Source organism: Siphateles boraxobius, unplaced genomic scaffold (assembly GCF_051911475.1).
Source record: "Siphateles boraxobius isolate OS27281-9 unplaced genomic scaffold, OSU_SipBor_1 66, whole genome shotgun sequence".
Lineage (NCBI taxonomy): Eukaryota > Metazoa > Chordata > Actinopteri > Cypriniformes > Leuciscidae > Siphateles > Siphateles boraxobius.
Genome location: NW_027509193.1, coordinates 1,272,728 through 1,293,411, shown reverse-complemented (window position 1 = coordinate 1,293,411; position 20,684 = coordinate 1,272,728). Strand labels below are relative to the sequence as shown.

The 20,684-nt window shown below is 45.0% G+C and overlaps 1 protein-coding gene across 1 annotated transcript in view; it reads right to left on the bottom strand.

The window, feature by feature from the left end:
* LOC143722299 (transmembrane protease serine 9-like) overlaps nt 1-20,186 on the bottom strand; it is a 44,558-nt gene extending 24,372 nt beyond the window's left edge. Inside the window, exons 1-4 of the mRNA XM_077213624.1 lie at nt 20,111-20,186; nt 13,442-13,613; nt 13,080-13,348; nt 12,839-12,984 (exon numbers count right to left, since the gene is read on the bottom strand). Coding sequence (XP_077069739.1) covers nt 12,839-12,984; nt 13,080-13,348; nt 13,442-13,613; nt 20,111-20,186 — 663 coding nt within the window. The remainder of the gene's footprint in view (nt 1-12,838; nt 12,985-13,079; nt 13,349-13,441; nt 13,614-20,110) is intronic.
* Nucleotides 20,187-20,684: the final 498 nt, after the last annotated feature.

Below are 20,684 nucleotides of genomic sequence, written 5' to 3'. Positions count from 1 at the left end.
TAAAATTATGTCTGTTCTTCTGGATGCTCCGCTTTCAAGAAACTAAGAATAAACCGTTCAGCGGCGTTCCAGAGGTTTCTTCCTCACCAATCTATGTTCCTGAGACTGCTGGGCGGAGCAGTCTCAGTCTACTAAGCTCCTCGCAGCACAGCGAGCATCGCCATTTGGGCTCCTCCACAATCAAAGGGGACTTGGGTGGCGGTAGCAGTCTAGCCAGTTAGAGATATGCAAGATCTGAGGACTATTTTATCTCTAAAAAAGCTTGGACAATAGGAAGCCCTGATGCCGATGCTATCAGGCTTCTAAAGGGGGGTCCCCTCCGGGGTAGGGATGGTTTTTGAGAAAATCGTTTCTCCTCGGCGCCCTCTGGGGTGCGACTCTCTGAGGAGGGTCGCAGCGCTGCCAGTTCGGTTTTCCTGCCGGTTCGCCGTTCAGGACACCAAGGTGTCAGTGTCCCCAAACGATCCTCCGAGGGGGGTCATAGAGCAGTCAGTTCGGTTTCCCTGCCGGTTCGCCGTTTCAGGGTGCCGAGGTGCCTGCTTTTTCCAATGATCCTCCGAGGAGGGTCATTGGAACTAAGTTATTTAAAGGGAGGCAAGATCTGAGGACTGTCATCTCTAATAAAGCTTCTGAGGGCTCCTCCGGGGCAGGGACGGTTTTGAGAAATCGTTTCTCCTCGGCGCCCTCTGGGGTGCGACTCTCTGAGGAGGGTCGCAGCGCTGCCAGTTCGGTTGTTCCCTGCCGGTTCGCCGTTCAGGGCACCGAGGTGTCAGCGTCCCCATACGATCCTCCGAGGAGGGTCGTAGAACGGTCAGTTCGGTTGCTCCCTGCCGGTTCGCCGCTTCAGGGCACCGTACTGACTGTTCAACTAAATCCAGAGGCCAGTCTTGAGAGACTGGTTCCCCTAGTAGAATTTCTGGCAGCGTGGAAACTACTGCCACATATTTCTCGGTGGGTCCTGCACACTATAGAAAAGGGTTCAGAATTCGGTTCTTGTCCGCCCAGATTTCTAGGGGTCCTCCCCACTGTGGTGGACCCCGAGCAGGCTTTGGTTATGGAGCAGGAAGTACTGACACTTCTGCAAAAGGAGCTGTAGAAGGGGTTCTTCCTCCCGGCAGACAGTCAGGGTTTTACTGCCATTACTTCATTGTTCCGAAAGAGGATGAGGGGTTGCGTCCTACTCTAGACCTGCGTCAATTAAACAGCATATTATGCTTACGCTAAATATGATTGTGTCACAGATTCAGTCCGAGGACTGGTTTGTCACAATAGAGTTAAAGGACGCTTACTTATCTATCCATCCTCATCACAGGAGGTTCCTGAGGTTTGCTTTCAGGGGCGAAGCATACCAGTATCGGGTTCTTCCATTCGGCCTAGGTTATCACCCCACACCTTTTACAATATGCGTGGATGCAGCTCTGGCTCCTCTGAGATTCCAGGGCATTCGCGTATTAAATTATATCGACGATTGGTTTGATTTTTAGCTCAGTCCGAGCTTTTGGCAGTTCAACATCGAGATGTCGTTCTGTCCCACATAAGGAGGTTGGGGTTGCGGCTCAACACCAAAAAGAGTGTACTCCTCCCAGCTTGAGGACCACTTTCTATGTGTATTATGGGATTCGACAACAATGCAAGCACGTCTGTCTCCTGCACGTATTTCTGCGATTCTCACAGCCGTAAAGAATGTAAAACTAGGTCAGTCACTCACTGCAAACAGTCTCTGAGACTGTTGGGGCTCATGGTAGTTGCGTCTAACGTAGTTACTTTTGGCCTTCTGTACATGAGACCCCTGCAGTGGTGGCTCGGGACCAAGGGTTTTTTTCCGAGGGGAAATCCGTTTTTCGCATGATCAAGGTCACGCGGCTATGCCTTCGTGCCTCGGTCATGTGGTAGAAACCTTGGTTCCTCGCCCAGGGCCCAGTGCTGGGTGCTTCTTGTCGACGCGTCACGCTATCGACGGATGCTTCCCTCACAGGATGGGGGGCGGTCATGAGTGGCCGCTCGGTGAACGGTCTTTGGCTGGGGCTCATGGCAGTTGCGTCCAACGTAGTTACTTTTGGCCTTCTGTACATGAGACCCCGGCAGTGGTGGCTTGGGACCAAGGGGTTTTCTCCGAGGGGAAATCCGTTTTCGCATGATCAAGGTCACGCGGCTATGCCTTCGTGCCTCGGTCATGTGGAAGAACCTTGGTTCCTCGCCCAGGCCCAGTGTTGGGGGCTTCTTGTCGACGCATAATGCTATCGACGGATGTTTCCCTCACAAGTCGGGGGCAATCATGAGTGGTTGGTCGGCGAAGGGTCCGGACAACACACTGATGGTCTCGTATATCAGAGCAGATATCCTGTTGAGGCAGGGGCTGTGGCCCGGGGAATGGAGACTTCACCCCGAGGTGGTGGAGCTTCTTAGGGAGAACTTCGGTCAAACTACAAGTCGACCTTTCGCATCGCTTGTACAATGCATTGCCCTTGTGTTTCTCCCTCACGCATCCAGCTCCGCTTGGACTGGATGTAATGTAATAGGTGTGGTTGCCACTACACCTATACGCTTTTCCCGATATCTTTGCTCCTGGGAGCTCTGGAGTTGTGGATACTGTGGGCTCGGCCTCTGAGGGGGCCCAGCTCATAGATTCAGGTTTCTCGACCGAGGTCGTGGAGACCATACTCCAGTCTAGAGCTCCCTCCACGAGAAGACTAATATGCTGTTCTCTGCCTGGTGCAGAGAACGCCTTCTGAATCTCGTTTCTGCCCTTTTTGGTACAGTACTTGATTTCTGTAATGAATGTTTCTTTGCTGGGCTATCTCTGAGGAGAGATCCCTAATTTCGTCTTCTCCGTGGTACATGAGGCTGAGGCCTGCACGTACTTGGATTTGCACCTGGTTGGTGGTAGTATTTCTTCACCCCAGATCGGGTTGTATTTCTAGGTCCCTACTAAATGTGCGGTCATTTGTGCTCCAGGCCTTCTGTCCTCCACCTTTAATACCCCAGATCAGGAAAATCTTAAATCTGTTATGCCCTGTCCGGGCTTTGGATGCTTAGGTCCACAGAGCTGCTCAGTGGCGTTTATCAGAACAATTATTTGTCTGCTTCGGGTAACCTAAGATAGGTTGCCCTGCATCTAAACAGATAATGAGCAAGTGGGTAGTTGAGGCTATCTCACTTGCTTATGAAGCGGCCGGACAGCGTTCACCTGTGGCTGTTCAGGCCCATTCTACTAGGAGTATGGCTGCCTCTAGGCTTTGATTTCGGGTGTTTCCCTTCAGGATATTTGTAATGCGGCAGGCTGGTCCTCACCTCATACATTTGTCAGATTTTATGACCTACACCTCTCCACTCCCGGGGCTAGGTTGCTTGCTTCTAGTGTGCGCAAGGACTTCACACAGAACGGGCATTTGTCTTATGGCGTAGTGGGTATGGGGTTCCCACCGCGTCTCAACGCAGCTCGAGTTCCCTTGAAAGGGAACGTCTCAGGTTACGTATGTAACCCTGGTTCCCTGAGAGATGCTGCGTTCTCCCGCCATACTTCCTGCATGCCCTGATCGACTTGCTTCAGGCTTTTTCAGAAGCTGTCGCGGTCTGTTTTCTGGTGTGCTTTATAGCTTCCTGGTCTATGACGTCACCGCCTATGACGTCTCGCTCTTCCATTGGACTGATTATACACTTTGTGAGAAAGTCTCACTAATGACACTGATTTGTGACATGGATGTATAAGTGTCTCTTCCCGATCGCGGGGACTCTTATTTTGGCGGAACGCAGCTCATTCGGTGGATTGCTTCAGAGCACAGTGCGCGTGCGATCCAGTCTGGCATCAGCCGTCATCTTCAGTGAGAACGAGCCGTAAAATTCCCTTACTGAATGCCGTTAAAGGATCGTCGTTATGTTCCTTTGAGTGTTAAAGTTGTGTGCGTCCAGAGAGAAAGTGAGTCTTGTAAATTTCACTATGTTACACGAGTTGAGTTGATTGTTGTTCACTGAATAGAGAAGTTTAAAGAGTGATGACACAAAATGGATGCTAATGTGAAGTATAGCAGTATTTAAGTTATCATCCAGTACAGTGTAATCATGTAAGCTGTGTGTATGGTTTAAGTTCTACTGTATTCAAAGGCAACACTGTGTTGACGATTGGGGGATGCCAGTAGTTTTAATGCTATTTATGTTGTTATGAATGTGATTGTAATAAGGAAGAAGCATTGTTTGTTAGAGCATATCTTTTATTTGTTTGTTACAGACCACACACATATATGCTGACCCACGTCTACGGACATAAGCACGAGACGATACCACTCAGTGCCAGTATTCATGCTCATCCTTGATATGTGTACAGAGAGCACTGTTTAACTCAACCTGATAGGATCTGGCTCCCCCTCTGCATATGCTTGTTCAAATAAATCTGTTGAACTGGATTCCTTCTCCGACTTTGGTGTTCTAACCGGCACACCCGTATCAGCTTCATCTCATTAGCAACAGCTAGCACCTTACAGTCCTTAGCCCCTCAGCTACATTGGTCCTTCGAGCCGGATACAAGCTGTTCCGGGAACATGCAACAAAGCGGTGAAGCATCCTGGATCCCATCGACTCGACCTAAGAGGCAGCGGAGACCGCCGCAGTATCTTGAGGATTATGAGGTTGGTCCAGTGAGCCAACAGACACATGTTTCACCTCATACAAGTTCGTTACAGCATATGCAAGGGCTAGAGGGGTGGAGCTCTCATCATGAGGGAGCGGTTATGATGACGCCCGCTGAAAGTGCACATGTCACAAGGTCCCCTCGTCAGGTTCAGTGGGACTCCGATATTAGTGAGCACGACGAAGAGTACTCTCCCAGCTATGATATACGTTCGACTGGCCGACGTGCGGAGTGGACAGACACTCTGACACCCTATGCAGAAGACGGAAATGAGCTGTATGAGATGCGTAGAGAGAACACATCATTATATCGACCAGAAGAGAGCAGGCAGATCGGTCGTGCACGGTTTTGGGGGATCCAGAGGGAAACGCATTCTCCTGTAGCCTCAGTTAAGACACTGCAGAGGGCACGTCAAGAATCGTGGCCAGTACCACCCCCTCCTCTAGAGGATCACTTTCCGACCCGAGGGGAAGAAGAAGAGGAGTATGACGACTGGCTACCGCCTCCACCATGGGCCTCTGCTGAACCACCGTCAATGCCTCCAGAGGGTGAGGAGACACAGATGGTCACTATGATTGATAGAATGATGAAGGAACTCCAGCTACTCAGAGATAGTGCTGCATCTAACTCAGCAACTAGAAGTCATCTTTCTTCAACCCCTAAGAGACCACCAGCTAGGACTCTTCATGATACTCAGCCTCTGACTCACTGGTCGCAGTATTACTCACCAGGCATCAACTCTCCTTCTGTCATGAACCCAGCTAAATCTGGGCCTCCGCCTAAACACGTACCAGGACCTCATATGAGTCATCGTACCCCCTCTCAAGAAGTACCATATCGGCCTTCATCAGCTATGGTGAAGGAAAAGGAATACCATGGGCCAACACCGAAAATTCCCCTCTTCATCCATAGGGACCCCATGGAATTCTCCCGCCTGAAGCTCGCCCTAACCAATCTGTTGCCAAGGGACGCCACTGAGCTCTTCAAATATCAGGTTCTTGTGGACCATCTGAGGTTGGAGGAGGCTTGCCTTATAGCTGACTCATACATCAATTCGCGTATGCCGTTCTCCGATACAATGGCCGCATTGAATGAGAAGTTTGGTCAGCCACATCACGTCGCCTTAAAGAGAATTGCTGCTGTCATGGACTCACCAGAGATAAGGCGGGGAGATACAGCAGCCTTTGAGAAGTTTGCTTTGCATGTTCAGTCGCTAGTGGGCATGTTGAAGACCCTGGGCTCTGATGGAGAAGTTGAGCTGAGATGCGGCTCACACGTTGCACGGCTGCTCACGAAACTTCCGCCTGAGTTGAGGGCAAATTTCCGCCGTCAGATGTTCCATCGATCTGGCTCTACTCATACCCTGCTTGACTTGGCAGAGTGGCTCCAGTATGAGTCGTGGTGTCAGAGTTATGACGTCCCATCCGAGACCCGAGTCCAAGGGTCACTGAGCCACAAAGCTGAGAAGCGACACAGTAGATCAGCGGCTACTGTGTTACATGGGGCAGAGAGCTTTGGAGATACTAAGGCCACAAAGCGAGAAGGTCAGAGTCCCTCAGATTTCAAAAGGAGAGGCAAGATAAAGCAGTATTGCCCATATTGTGAGAGTTCAGAACATTTTCTGAATAAGTGCCCAGCCATTCAGAAGTTGACAAGGGAGGAAGTCATAGAATGGATCAAGGTGAATAAAAGATGCTGGAGATGTGGGAGGTCCCACCAAGCCGCACAGTGCGACCTCAAAAGACTTTGTGACCTGTGCCAAGGAAAGCACTTGAGAGTTCTCCATAGTGTGAACACCCGTCCCACTGCAGAGCCACCCAAAGTAGAGAGTTGTTTAGTTAACAATGGTACCGAGGTTCTTTACCTGGACCGTCCATCAACTTCCACTCGTGTCCTATTAAAGGTTGTGAGAGTGCTTCTTCGGAACAAGGACCGTACTCTTGACACCTATGCGGTATTGGATGATGGATCAGAACGCACAATGCTCCTGCCAGAAGCTGTTGACCGACTTGGATTGCAAGGTAGACAAGAAGATCTTGTCCTCCGCACAATACGTCAGGATGTTCAAACGTTGAAAGGATCATCCGTCTCATTCTGCATATCACCCCTTGCACATCCCAGAAAAAGCTTTCAGGTTGCAGAGGCGTTCACTTCACAACGTCTCAGCCTGGCGGATCACTCATATCCCATCTCCATGTTGAAGAGGAAATATAAGCATCTGGCAGACCTCCCTATCGAACCATTCGAGCATGTCAAGCCACTTGTATTGATAGGAGCTGATCACCCCCATCTGCTCACTCCAGTCGAGCCAGTGAGGTTAGGCCCTCCAGGAGGACCGGCAGCTATCCGTACCAGACTGGGTTGGACGCTTCAGGGGCCGACTCACCTCATCCAGTGGATAGCATGCACACAACAGTGCCTCCTTACCAGTGTTTCACCGCAGACAACAGAGTTGATGAGGAATGTTGAGAAACTCTGGCAAATGGATGTGCTGCCTTTCCAGAGTGACAAGATGGTGGTGAGATCAAAGCAAGACAAGGAGGCAGTAGAGCACCTGGAGGCAAAGACAAGGAGGGTAGAGGTTGCTGGCATCCTCCGGTATGCTACTCCGTTGCTGCGGAAAAAGGACATGCCCCTGTTCCAGGCATCCAAAGAGGCCGTTCTACCGAGCTTGAGGAGTACAGAGAAGCGATTGGCAAAGGACCCTCAACGTGCCAGAGCCTACTGTGAGGCAATCAATCAGCTGGTACAATCAGGAGCTGTCAAGAAGTTGGGACCAGACGAGATCTCAAGGACTGGTGAAACATGGTACATACCTCATCACCTAGTTAGCCATAATGGGAAGAATCGGCTTGTTTTCAACTGTTCCTATCAGTTCCGTGGACTGAATCTGAATGATGCCCTTCTTCCAGGACCGACCTTGGGCGCATCTCTTCTTGGTGTCTTGCTGCGCTTTAGGCAACAAGCAGTAGCAATTAGTGGAGATATTAAGGGTATGTTCCACCAAGTCCAGCTTCTGCCAGAAGACCGGCCACTTCTCAGGTTTGTGTGGAGAGATATGAAGCGAGAGGATCCCCCTGATACCTTCGAGTGGCAAGTTCTGCCCTTTGGCACCACCTGCTCACCTTGTTGTGCCACCTTTGCTCTTCAACGGCATGCCAGAGATCACAGTGTTCCAGAGGATGGTGTCATAGACTCTGTAGAACGCTGTTTCTATGTCGATAATTGCCTTCAGAGCGTAGCAACTGCAGCTGAAGCAAGGGGGTTGGTGGACAAACTCAGAGAGATTCTGGCGTCGGGTGGGTTTGAGATCCGTCAGTGGGCATGTAACATCCCCAGTGTCATTGAACATCTGCCGAAGGAAGCAAGGTCGGATAGTATGGAGCGCTGGCTCTCACATGATGACACAGGTCTGTCCGAATCAACTCTTGGACTTAGTTGGCATTGGGAATCGGACATCTTGGGGTATAAGAACCGCCCGCTGGACTATGGCATACTGACTATGCGCAACGTGTATAAAGTTCTGGCTCGACAGTATGACCCTCTGGGGTTCATATTACCCTACACAACCCGCGCCAAGTTGCTTGTCCAGAGCATGTGGGATAAGCATCATCACTGGGACGACCCCCTCCTTCCGCAGGATCTCCAGAGAGCTTGGAAAGAGTGGGAAGCCGAACTCAATCTGTTGCCTCGCATAACCTTACCTCGATCATATGTTCCAGCTCATGTGGGCCAAACGGTTGTCTCTAGACAGATCCACATATTCAGCGATGCATCTGAGAAAGCATACGGCTCGGTTTCCTACCTGCGGACTGAGGATGCCCAAGGCCAAGTCTACCTCTCATTCCTGGCAGCGAGATCAAGAGTCGCTCCTCGGCGACGACACTCCATTCCACGTCTAGAGCTCTGTGGTGCCCTGACAGCAGCCCAACTGGCAAAGATGTTGGAGGGGGAGCTGACCTTGAAGGTTGATCAGACTATACTTTGGAGTGATTCAACCACAGTGCTTACCTGGCTGCAGTCAGAGTCGTGCCGTTTTAAAGTATTTGTGGGAACCCGTGTAGCTGAAATTCAGGAACTCACAGAACCCAGCGCCTGGCGTTATGTGGACTCCTCACTGAATCCTGCCGATGATGTCACACGGGGTAAGACTCTTGGGGAGCTTGCCTTGCCTAATCGCTGGAGCCAAGGGCCCCCTTTCCTCCTCAAGGGACTCGACGAATGGCCGTCCCAATCACCTAAGCTGTCTGTTTCAGATTTGTCAGAATACAGGAAGTCAGTCTCTTGCGGTATTGTGACTAACAGTGACTGGCCATGTTCTCTACAAGGAGGCCAACACACTTGGAAGGATCTCGTTGAGGCTACGGTGCGTGAGCTGCACGGGGCGGCTGGACAGGGTAGCGCTGTTACTGCTTCAGATTATCATCAAGCAGAAATGACAATCTACAAGAGAATCCAGCAAGACTGTTTCCCAGAAGAATGGCATCACCTCAAGAAGGGCAAGTCAGTACCGAATAGTAGTCGCCTACTTACCTTGTCCCCAGAGTTAGACTCTAAGGAGGCGATCATACGTGTTGGTGGGAGATTGCGGCGTGCTGAAGCTCTCGATTCTGCTTTTAAACACCCGATCGTCCTGGATCCTGGTCATCCAGCCACCAAGCTACTTATACAGGACTATGACACTCGTCTCTGTCACCCTGGACCTGAACGGGTATACGCAGAAATGCGTCGCGCTTTTTGGATTCTGCGCGGGAGAGAGGCAATCCGTCAGATTCAACATCTCTGTAAGGAATGTCGAAGATGGAAGGCTAAGCCATCAGTGCCCAAGATGTCAGACTTACCCGTGGCCCGTCTGCGTCTATATAAGCCAGCCTTCTATTCCACAGGTGTAGACTGTTTTGGGCCTTTCCTGGTGAAGTTGGGACGCCGCTCTGAGAAGAGATGGGGTATTATATACAAATGTCTCACTACGCGAGCGGTGCACCTGGACCTCTTACATAGCTTGGATTCAGACTCGTTTCTAATGAGCCTCAGGAGATTCATTGCCCGTAGAGGGACGCCGGCTGAACTCTACTCGGATCAGGGCACAAATTTTAAAGCAGGAGAGAAAGAGCTTCGCGAGACATTTGACGGTCTATCCTCAGAGCTTCAGCAACTTCTAGCGAAGCAGAAGATTGCCTTTCACTTCAACCCTCCGGCAGCACCCCATTTCGGTGGGGCATGGGAGCGAGAGATAAGATCGGTCAAATCTGCTTTGTATACAGTTATAGGAGCTCAGCCGGTCTCCGAAGAAGTACTCCGTACCGTCTTGTTGGAAGTCGAGGCGATACTGAACACAAAACCCCTGGGATATAGCTCAGCCAACATAGCAGATCTGGATGCAATCACTCCGAACATCCTCTTGATGGGGCGGCTCGATGGTGCTTTGCCCCAGGTGGTATACAACAAGAGTGAAGGCTTGAGCAGGAAAAGATGGAGGCACTGTCAGGTCTTGGCAGACCACTTCTGGTCTAGGTTTATAAGGTACTACTTGCCCACCTTGCAGCCTCGACAGAAGTGGCATATAACCACAGGGGATCTTGCGGTCGACTCTGTTGTTCTGATGATGGACCCGCAGCTTCCCAGGGCTCTTTGGCCAGTCGGTAGAGTGACTAAGGTACATCAGAGTGCTGATAGTCGTGTAAGGTCAGCAGATGTCCGGATCAAGGACAGAGTCTACACCAGACCAGTTGCCCGTCTCATCGCCCTTCCAGCTATCCCAGATTCATAGGAGGGAAAGAATTCCGTCGTAGTGTCCACGGAAGATGCTGAACAGTGAGCCTTCCTCTGGAGCAAATTGCATGCAATTTGGGGGCGGCTGTGAGAAAGTCTCACTAATGACACTGATTTGTGACATGGATGTATAAGTGTCTCTTCCCGATCGCGGGGACTCTTATTTTGGCGGAACGCAGCTCATTCGGTGGATTGCTTCAGAGCACAGTGCGCGTGCGATCCAGTCTGGCATCAGCCGTCATCTTCAGTGAGAACGAGCCGTAAAATTCCCTTACTGAATGCCGTTAAAGGATCGTCGTTATGTTCCTTTGAGTGTTAAAGTTGTGTGCGTCCAGAGAGAAAGTGAGTCTTGTAAATTTCACTATGTTACACGAGTTGAGTTGATTGTTGTTCACTGAATAGAGAAGTTTAAAGAGTGATGACACAAAATGGATGCTAATGTGAAGTATAGCAGTATTTAAGTTATCATCCAGTACAGTGTAATCATGTAAGCTGTGTGTATGGTTTAAGTTCTACTGTATTCAAAGGCAACACTGTGTTGACGATTGGGGGATGCCAGTAGTTTTAATGCTATTTATGTTGTTATGAATGTGATTGTAATAAGGAAGAAGCATTGTTTGTTAGAGCATATCTTTTATTTGTTTGTTACAGACCACACACATATATGCTGACCCACGTCTACGGACATAAGCACGAGACGATACCACTCAGTGCCAGTATTCATGCTCATCCTTGATATGTGTACAGAGAGCACTGTTTAACTCAACCTGATAGGATCTGGCTCCCCCTCTGCATATGCTTGTTCAAATAAATCTGTTGAACTGGATTCCTTCTCCGACTTTGGTGTTCTAACCGGCACACCCGTATCAGCTTCATCTCATTAGCAACAGCTAGCACCTTACAGTCCTTAGCCCCTCAGCTACACACTTGCTTCACGACGCAATCACGCAGAGCGTTCCCACCGCGTCTCAACGCAGCGTCTCGTTCCCTCTCAGGGAACCAGGGTTACATACGTAACCTGAGACGTTTTTCCTTTTCCTCCTTGGTTGGAGATGTAATCGTCGTCGCTGAAGTGAGCACTACACACACGAAAATCCTTTATTCGAGATAATTTAGCTCCCGCTGAGTAGCCGATGGCAACCAGCCAAAGCTGTCTCATATTCATATTTGATACAGGAAAACGATGAAATTTGAACTTTGATCCCGGCACATCCTTGTTGTCACAGCCTGGGAATTTACAAGTTCGCACAATTGTTAATTTAATATTTTTTACCTTGTTGTCGATCGATTGTGTAAACACTATGGAAGAGCTGATCGTCACGTGCGCACTGTTGACATTGACAGCAGCGCGGATTGATAGAAACGGAAGGAAAATAATGCCGCATTAAAACTGAGGTATGAATTTTGCCCGGCGTGTTTTTTTTGTGTTAAATTAATCAAGCTTTGAAACGCAAATCTTTTTTTCACGTAAAAACGCACAGTTTTGTGGCCCCGGAAAGTAGCCGCGATTACTTCATTCAAAAACTTCCAGCGGTCAGAACTCGGACCAGGGGGGTGACAACAGAGTGGGTCAGTGTGTATACACTATAGTGCTGGTAATGATTGCATACAACTTCATGTCTTAAATGGGCGAACTAACCCTTTAAGGAACTGGAGCTTGTCGGTCTCCCTCATGTCGCCCAGACACAGCCAGAGATGGCGTTACTGGACCACCAAGGTGGACATCGCACGACCCACTGACCGTGCGGTGACCTTGAGGTCTTGAGGTCTGTTCCCTTACCTGTTTAAGTGTAATCTTTTTCATTGTTCGGTTGCCAGAATTGCGAAAAGCACAATTTTCAGTTATGAGTTAATTTCACCTAGCAGTATAAAAAACAATTCTTTAATTTTGGAAACAACATGCTGTCTTTATTCCACACTGTTTCTCACAAAGTATACATGGGTCTTTAATGAAAATATAAAAATGTATAGCTGCCTTCGGAAGGGGATCATAATATTTGCGGGCGATTGGCATTAAAAAGTTTCAAAACCCCTGGTCTATAAAACAATCTCTCGCATTCTTCATCACAGTACAAACATTAGCAATTCCATTTATTTATTGTGAATTGGGCAAAACTGGTTTGTATATATATATATATATGTAATATAACATTTCTGCTTGCAAAACTAATATAAAATATAATGAGTCATTGACTGTGCAGGGAAGATCTCAATAATCTGACCATTGCAATTAATCCAATAGTGTTTTGAATGTGATTCACTAGGTTGAATTCCCTTACATTAATCAAAGTTCAACCTTTACATTATTAGTTTATTTGTCCAAACTTAAAGTAAAGGTTTTAGTAGAGACCACTCATTCCACTTATTCTTAAACTTTTCTGAATATTAGCAACCCATTAAAACTATATAAAGTAACACAAACAGAAGTGTGGGAGTTGTTACCTGACAGGAGTCTTTGCCCCCTTCCAATAGTCCAGCACATATCATGTTGTCTGTGATTGTTGAGGCACTATAAAGACACTTACACTGCCTGTTTCCAACAATAGGCACATCCACTTCCTGTAGAGTTTGCAGTGAAGGCAGGGGAGCTGAGAAACACATAAAATGATCAAATATACGTCAACTATGGCAATAGTACAGTATCCTGTGACTTTGATCGAGGTTAGTTAAATTAAATACGTACTGCCTGAATTAATCGTTCCCCATCCTGTGACCCAGCTGGAGGTTTGATTGAAGAACACACTGTTTGAGGAAGCCAGACAGACCGGACTGATAAAGTCAGTAAAACTCACTGGCGAAGCCAGTTGCAGAAGAGTGATGTCGTTATCGTTAGTGCTGCTAACATAGTTTGGGTGTTTTATGATTCTAGAGACACCTATGGACACCTCATATGCATTTGTTCCTTCCTGTGTCTGTCGGCCCAGGTACACAATTAGGCCAGAGGTTGAACCACTGGAATATGGTAGAAAAGGAAATGTTAAGCATTCTCCACATCAATTGAATGATTTAAAAAAAAAAATTCAAGGGCTGGTTTATTATAATTACCTGTTAAAGCAGTGAGCTGCTGTCAGAACCCATTGATTGTTGATGAGTGATCCACCACAAAAATGTCTCCCGCTCCTATGTAGGCTGACCTGCCATGGCCAAGCCCCAGCTAGTGCATTCAGTCCCCCCACTATCCTTGTGTTGAAACGTGCTTTACCACACACTGACAATGGACAAGGTAAAGAAAACACATATTAGACAAACAATTGGTCATTTTTAATGGAATTTGGCTACTCAAATAGTTGAAAAACTAGTTACCATCCAGTTGGGCGTCAAACCCTAGAAAAGAAGAAACAAAGTTTAGTTACTGATAACTTCAGTGTAGATAAAAGTGGGTAATACATTATTTCACAGTGTCCTTGTGACATATGTTACAGACTTACCATACCGAGGTGAAAGTAATGAATTACATTTACTCGTGTAACATAATTGAGTTGTTTTCTTTTGTGTATTTCTATTTTTTAAAGTAGTTTTTAAAATATGTTATTTTACTTTTACATAAGTACATTTTGTTTGAAGTATTGTACTTCATGTATTGTTCTACATTTAAATCATATCCATTACTGAGTAAAAAATTATTACAAGGGGGGGAAAAAATCGCTCTCCGGAAACTAGTGCATTGATTGAGAACAAACGCGCAAAAAAGGTGATGCAGAACCAGCTGAAAGCGAAACGCCGTCGATTTCTTTTATGAAGCGAACCATTGCCAGTATGGGAATACTATGGATGTAGAAAAACGTGTGATTGTCCTTGAGGATAGCTATTAGCAAAATAACGTGGACGCAAAGTGGATGCAAAAGGAGGAAACAGAGAACACCATCCCTCCGTGCAGATAAATTTAGTGATGTAGTGGGGCCTGGAGAAGTGGGTATAGCCTACTCTTAATTTATGCCCCCAATATTTCTTTTAAGCGTCCCAGCAAAGGATGAACGCTCTGTGTTATAAACAGTGACATGCAAGACTATTCTTGCATATTCACCCCAAAATGGGCCAGTAGTATTTGCACATTATCACTTAACTTTTGCTGCTTGATTTCACGGAGAAAGGATCATTATGAAATTAATATTAGCCACAGAAGAGGTGCAGTTTTTGCAATTAATACTGGCTTTTAATTATTTATTAATACTATATAATTATGAATTTTGAGTGACTATTCCTTAGGGCCGTCGCAGGGTTTTATAAATACCGAGGTCCCAAAAATTATCTTGCTAAAAATTTAGATTTTCCTGATCTCGACATGTGCATTTTAAGGTGTTTTGAAGGCAAAAAAAATGGACAAAAGTAGCTTTAAAAGCATGTCGGCAGTAGCATTAACTATTTTATCAGATATTTTTAGACAGGATAATCATTTTAAATGTTGCAATGAATGATCCACACCACAAAAAGGAAATGCAGGATGTTTATGCTTATTGTTGACAATACACAATCACATGTTCGAAACGGGAATGGCCTTAAATAAGAAATTATTATTTTGCATAGATACATTTCATACAAACGTGAATGCAATTCGTCTGTGTCTAGAGGCATATGAGCAATTAGTATGAGCATCGAAGATCCGCTGCTGTCACTGGGGTGTTGTTAAATTAAGCGTATAGTTTCCACTATCTTTGATCAAAATTATTATTTCTGTCGGTCATTTAAAACGTTATCGTTAACTGAAGCGTCGCGTTCGGATTCGCGTATCGGCTCGCGCACTAAATCTCACTTGCTTTTATTGGTCTCAAACATTTTGACATTGACGACCGGGTGTTCGAGTGCTGAAACATCTCAGATGAGAAGGTCAGTTATCGTCGCGATGGGCAAATCATTGCAGCACCAAATTAGAGTTAATATTAGGCAATTATTTCACAACTCTCGTTTTATACACTCAAAATTAAAAATAAACATTTTAAATTAAAATTCAAAATTAAGGTCCGGACCTCGGGGACCTCAATTGTGGGTGTGGCCCTAACTGGGTGTGTTCACGTGAGATTAGATTAGCTAGCCTACTAAATGATGCACATCAGAGGGGATTTAGAAGTGGGCATACGCAATGCCATGTATGTCCCATTTATAAGAGAATGAATTCCGTGATGCAGAGGGAATCCAGGAATCCAGTAATTAAAATTGAATTTAGCCTACATAACGCAAATGTCACGTAAAACACGCAAACTGATAGATGGATGAATAAATCGAAAGTAGAGATGTGCAATAAATCCAATAGATAGATCTGTGTATATTAAAGCCCAAAAATACTGCTATGTAAATATATAATCAGCTTCTGCATGTCTGTGTGAATGAGCTGCTGTTTCGTCTATAGCCTACTCATGCCTACACGACGCGCTCATTGTGTTATTATACATGCATTCATATTCGTATCATTTTGTTTGAGAAAAACCATTGCCAAATACACTCTGAGACAGTCAAATACACTCTAAATACCATGAACTTTCCCAACTAAACCTTAACTTTTCCTCTTGGAATAGTAAGTATTATACTGAACATTTTCCTTATGATTCTGAAAGAAAACGTGCCGGGTGTCTACGTGTGCTTTAATAACAACGAATGCAACTTTAATGCGCATCTGATTGATGGACAAAACACTTATTTCAGTGTAATTAATATTGTAGTCCAACAGTTTCCTTCGTACATTCAGTTTAACGACATTAAGTTAAATTTCATTCATCATTCATCGGAAGCATGTGCATTTTAGACACATATTACGCGTTTGCTCTTTCCGTAATAAATGCGCGCCCTTGGATAAGTGAGGTTTTACTTCAACTGATCAGGACGAGTATGACCCATTTCCGTAAAACTTCAGTATCTTAAAGAAAATAACGGTGATGTTTCCACGCAACGAACGCGTTGTTTCATAGCAGTGTCAGCGCAATGACATGGCAGCTTTATCACTGGCTTGCGGTTTGACTCAAGACATGCATGCTTTCTCGATAGAGAGCTGTCATTTGCTCATGTGAACATCAGTGGCTGTCCTGAGGAGAGCTCAAACATGGACTGCTTAAACATCTGTAGATCAGAGCTATATGGGACCGAGCGCGAGCGAAATCCAGTGAAAGATGGTAAAGAGTGCCATCTCACTCTGTGAAGGAGAGCTGCGAGGACGCGAAATGACGCCGCACAATGCCTCATTAATTCGCGCATAGTCATTTATTGTTTATATATTTTAAAGCACTGAATCGCTGTAGAATCGCATATTATTCAATTCTTAGTATTTTAAATCGAATATTGACCGAAATGAACTTTCACGATTCAAAATACATGTTTCAAGATCGATGCATATGCATCGTCAGGATTTGTAATCGATGCATCGAGAAAACGAATGAATCGTTACACCCCTAGTGGCACTGCAACCTCCGCCGAAATCTGTTGATTCAACGCAAACTACACTGGATAATAATGCCACCAAGCTTCCGTCTATCTAAGCTTGTGCATAGAAAATAACAACGATTTATCAGGATTTGTGGCCGTGTAGTGTGGTTGAAAACCCCGGCTTTTAAAGGCATGGTGAACACTATGGATGCGCGCGCCGTGATCGTGACTCGCATGAGTTATCAAAATATCAAATATCAAAAAAAAAAAATTGCAGCATAGTAGAGCATCAAGTGACCTTTATTTATATTGCGCTCTTTACAAAACAGACATCATCGTCAGCTTTACAGTGAGAGATAACAGTAAAATAACGGTTAAAATAACAGTAAAAATAAATTAAATAGCTTTAATTTGTTAAAGCTTTTACAGCAGCTCTAGAAGAAAACAGTGTCATTTTCCATATTAAGTTTGTTCAGTACTTGATTAATTTAGGTTGTAAAAATCAGTTATTAATTTAGATTATTTATACAGCAGTTCTGGAGAAAACAGTGATGTCATCGATCAGTTCAGTTCTCTAAAATAAAAGCTAAGGCGACCCACCCATCGAAGCCTTGCTGCACCACTTCAGCTCTCGCTGGCCGAGCCTATGTCTACGCTGGCCAAGCTTACAAGCTGGAGGCCACAACAGAGGTTGTGCGTTCACGAATCAGAGACTTTCAAGCTGGATAGTTGATGCTATCTCGCTGGCTTATGAGTCTAAGGGCCTCCGTTGTCCCATAGGCATCAAAGCTCATTCCACGAGAGGCATGGCCTCGTCATGGGCATGGTTGAGTGGAACACCAATTGAAGATATTTGTGCGGCGGCAGATTGGGCCTCACCGTCCAAATTTTTGAGGTTTTATAATATGGATATTCCCGCTTTGCAAGCGAAGGTTCTTTCTGTATGAATAAAGTGTTAAGCACATTTTCACAATCATAAGGCCCAACGTCTGTCTGGTCCTAGGTAAACATGAACTGCGGTTCTACATACCATATAAGAAGGAGAATGGCCCCTTATAAGGCAAATATTTTCCTATTGGAAAATATATATTCCTATTTTCCTATATAAGGTTCATTACTGATCTGGCTATATTAGGACTCTTAACTTTACTCTTCTCTGAGTCTCGGCGCTTGGCCCTGGGCTATAGTATGGGGCGAAGTTTTTAAGCATGCACAGTGTTTTGAAAAGGGTTCCCATAACGTAACGGACCTCTCGAAAGGGAACGTCTCGGTTACTAATGTAACCTCGGTTCCCTGAGAGTAGGGAACAAGTATTGCGTAACTCGCCATGCTACTGTGCTTCGATCAGGGAATCGCTTCAGTCGATTTAACGTGAAATGGCGAAATGGGGTCTTATATTGCTATAAGCCACACCCATTCTGGTGGGCTCTGATGCACGCGGGCGTGAATCGCCCGGATTGGTTCGTGCATCCTAGCCGACTCGCCATAGGTTCGTGCAGTTGCCGCAGCACAGCCAATGAGGAAGCTAAGGTGCTCAGCTGTATGTCTGCTGTGAAGCTTCACTGCGTTTTAAAAAATGTGCTTCAATATTCTTGAGAAAAGGAGTTTTCCCATAGCCTGACTATGTCAGACTTCGTACTTCCGCTCAATTTCATTTCGCTTCTGTACTTAGTCTGAGACATCGACATGTCTCTCAGTTTTCCTCCGGCCTGAAAACAGCCGGCCAATCAACGAACAGAGGGCGGGCTGAGAGCCGTGACGTAGACGCTAAGCGCAGAGTTTAAGATTGGGGAAATCGAAAACGACCGCGGATATGTAGACACAGGACGCAATTCGCTCTGTTGTGGAGAATATTCCTGGCATTTCCAAACTGAAGGCCGAACAAGAAGATGTTTGGTAAACATTTTGAATGGAGGTGATGTCGTGGCCCTACTCCCGACAGGTTTTGGTAAAAGTTCAATATGTATCAAATATTACGATCCTCAGCGAGAAACTGGGGAGACCAAAGGCCGGCAAGGCGATAGTTGTGATTGTGTCCCCCTTGGTTGCACTCATGGAGGATCAGGTCAAGGAGGCAGCAAAACTCTGTCAGCCATGTTCACTCCGGTATTTCGCTCGATGGTTTCGTTTTCACATCATACATGTGTTTACAGTGGAAGGTCGATGCGGCTGAGCTGGCGATTAACACACGCCATAACCAAACGTTATGTGATTGGCTTACGGGTAACCAATGATTTTATACTTCAGACAAGTGCCCTAACCCAACAATGATGCCATTCCAGACTCTTTCTATGAAGCAAAGCAAAGAAGCAGAGTTTGGTATTACCAGGCTAGTTTTCCCATAGCGTAAGCTAACTTACGCAATACTCGTTCCCTACTCTCAGGGAACCGAGGTTAAGTTAGTAACCGAGACGTTTTTAATATATTTCATTATCAATTATTGAATTTAGTTGATTAGACATGTTTTATTGAAATTTTAATAGACAAAACAAACAAATGGTTTTAAGTTTGTTATAATAAAAGCATTTGTTCAACCAAAAAAAATCTTGTTGTCATTTATTTAACTTATGATTTAATAGTACCATTTATTTATTTTATAATTAATTAATACAGTAAACCGGGATATTTTTTAGATGTTTATCATACCGTGAAAATCTCATACCTTTACAACTCTACACGGAGGAGTCCCACATCCCCGCTGTTAAAAAAGTAACTCAGTCATTTTTACTCTGAGCAAATTTTATATGAGCTACTTTAGTTTTACTTGAGTAGATTTTTAGACTAGTAATTTTACTTGTATTTAAGTAAAATTGCATTGAAGTAGTAGTACTTTTACTTGAGTAGAATATTTTATTACTCGTTCCACCTCTGCTTAGTAATAACTGTAAATTATGCATAATTACATTCAACTAACCCTCAACCAAATCCTAATCTAACCCGATAACACTTTATTTTACAGTGTCCTTGTTACATATGTTACATGTACTTACCATAGTAAAAATGGTAAATTAGCCATAATTACATGCAACTAACCCTCAACCAAATCCTAATCCTACCCTAACCCTATAGTAAGTACATGTAATTGCTTAATATTACTCAGACCTTAAATATATAATTACACTGTAACAATGACACCTTAAAATAAAGTGTAACCTCTAACCCTAACCATATAGTAAGTACATATAGTTGCTTAATATTACTTAGTACTTAAATATATAGTTACACTGTAAAAATGACAACTTAAAATAAAGTGTAACCAAAAAGTGTACATGCAATATAAAATGCATTTGCATAAAAGTAAGCAATAGTTATGTTAGTCAAAATGAAATATTAGATATCCTAAAGTATCAATTATCCAATAAAAGATCTTACCGCTCATTAGAAGAGAGACGACAAATGCTACACTGAGTATGTGGATCATCTTCATCTCTGACACCATGGACACCTGCAGTCCTGCTCTTAAATACTCCTGATAACCTTTTTTCAACACCCACACACTCTCTCATCACATTTTAACTCCTTCACCTCTCTTTGTCTGTAAATTCCTTCATTGTTCATTCAAGTTTCTTATTGAGCAACCGGTATGTCTGAAAGTGTAATATGGGATAAGTTGGTGGCTCATGTGTAATAGTCACCTGTGCAAACTCTGAAATCTAAACTTGTAAAAAAAACTAAAAATATCTAAAATGTGTTCAGGTTGTACTGTAAAACACTTTTGCTGCTATTGAGATCTGATACTGGTAAGGTTAGGGTCAGGTGTGGGGGTATGGATCGGTTTAAGGGTAGGTTAAGGTGTAAGGGAAGGGTCAACTGTGTAATTACAAATGTAATAACATAAATTAATTACAGCTGTAATTACATGCAGGTATTTTCAAAATATAAGTACAATGTAAAAACATGTATTTACACAATAAGTCCATTGTATCAAATTATTAAT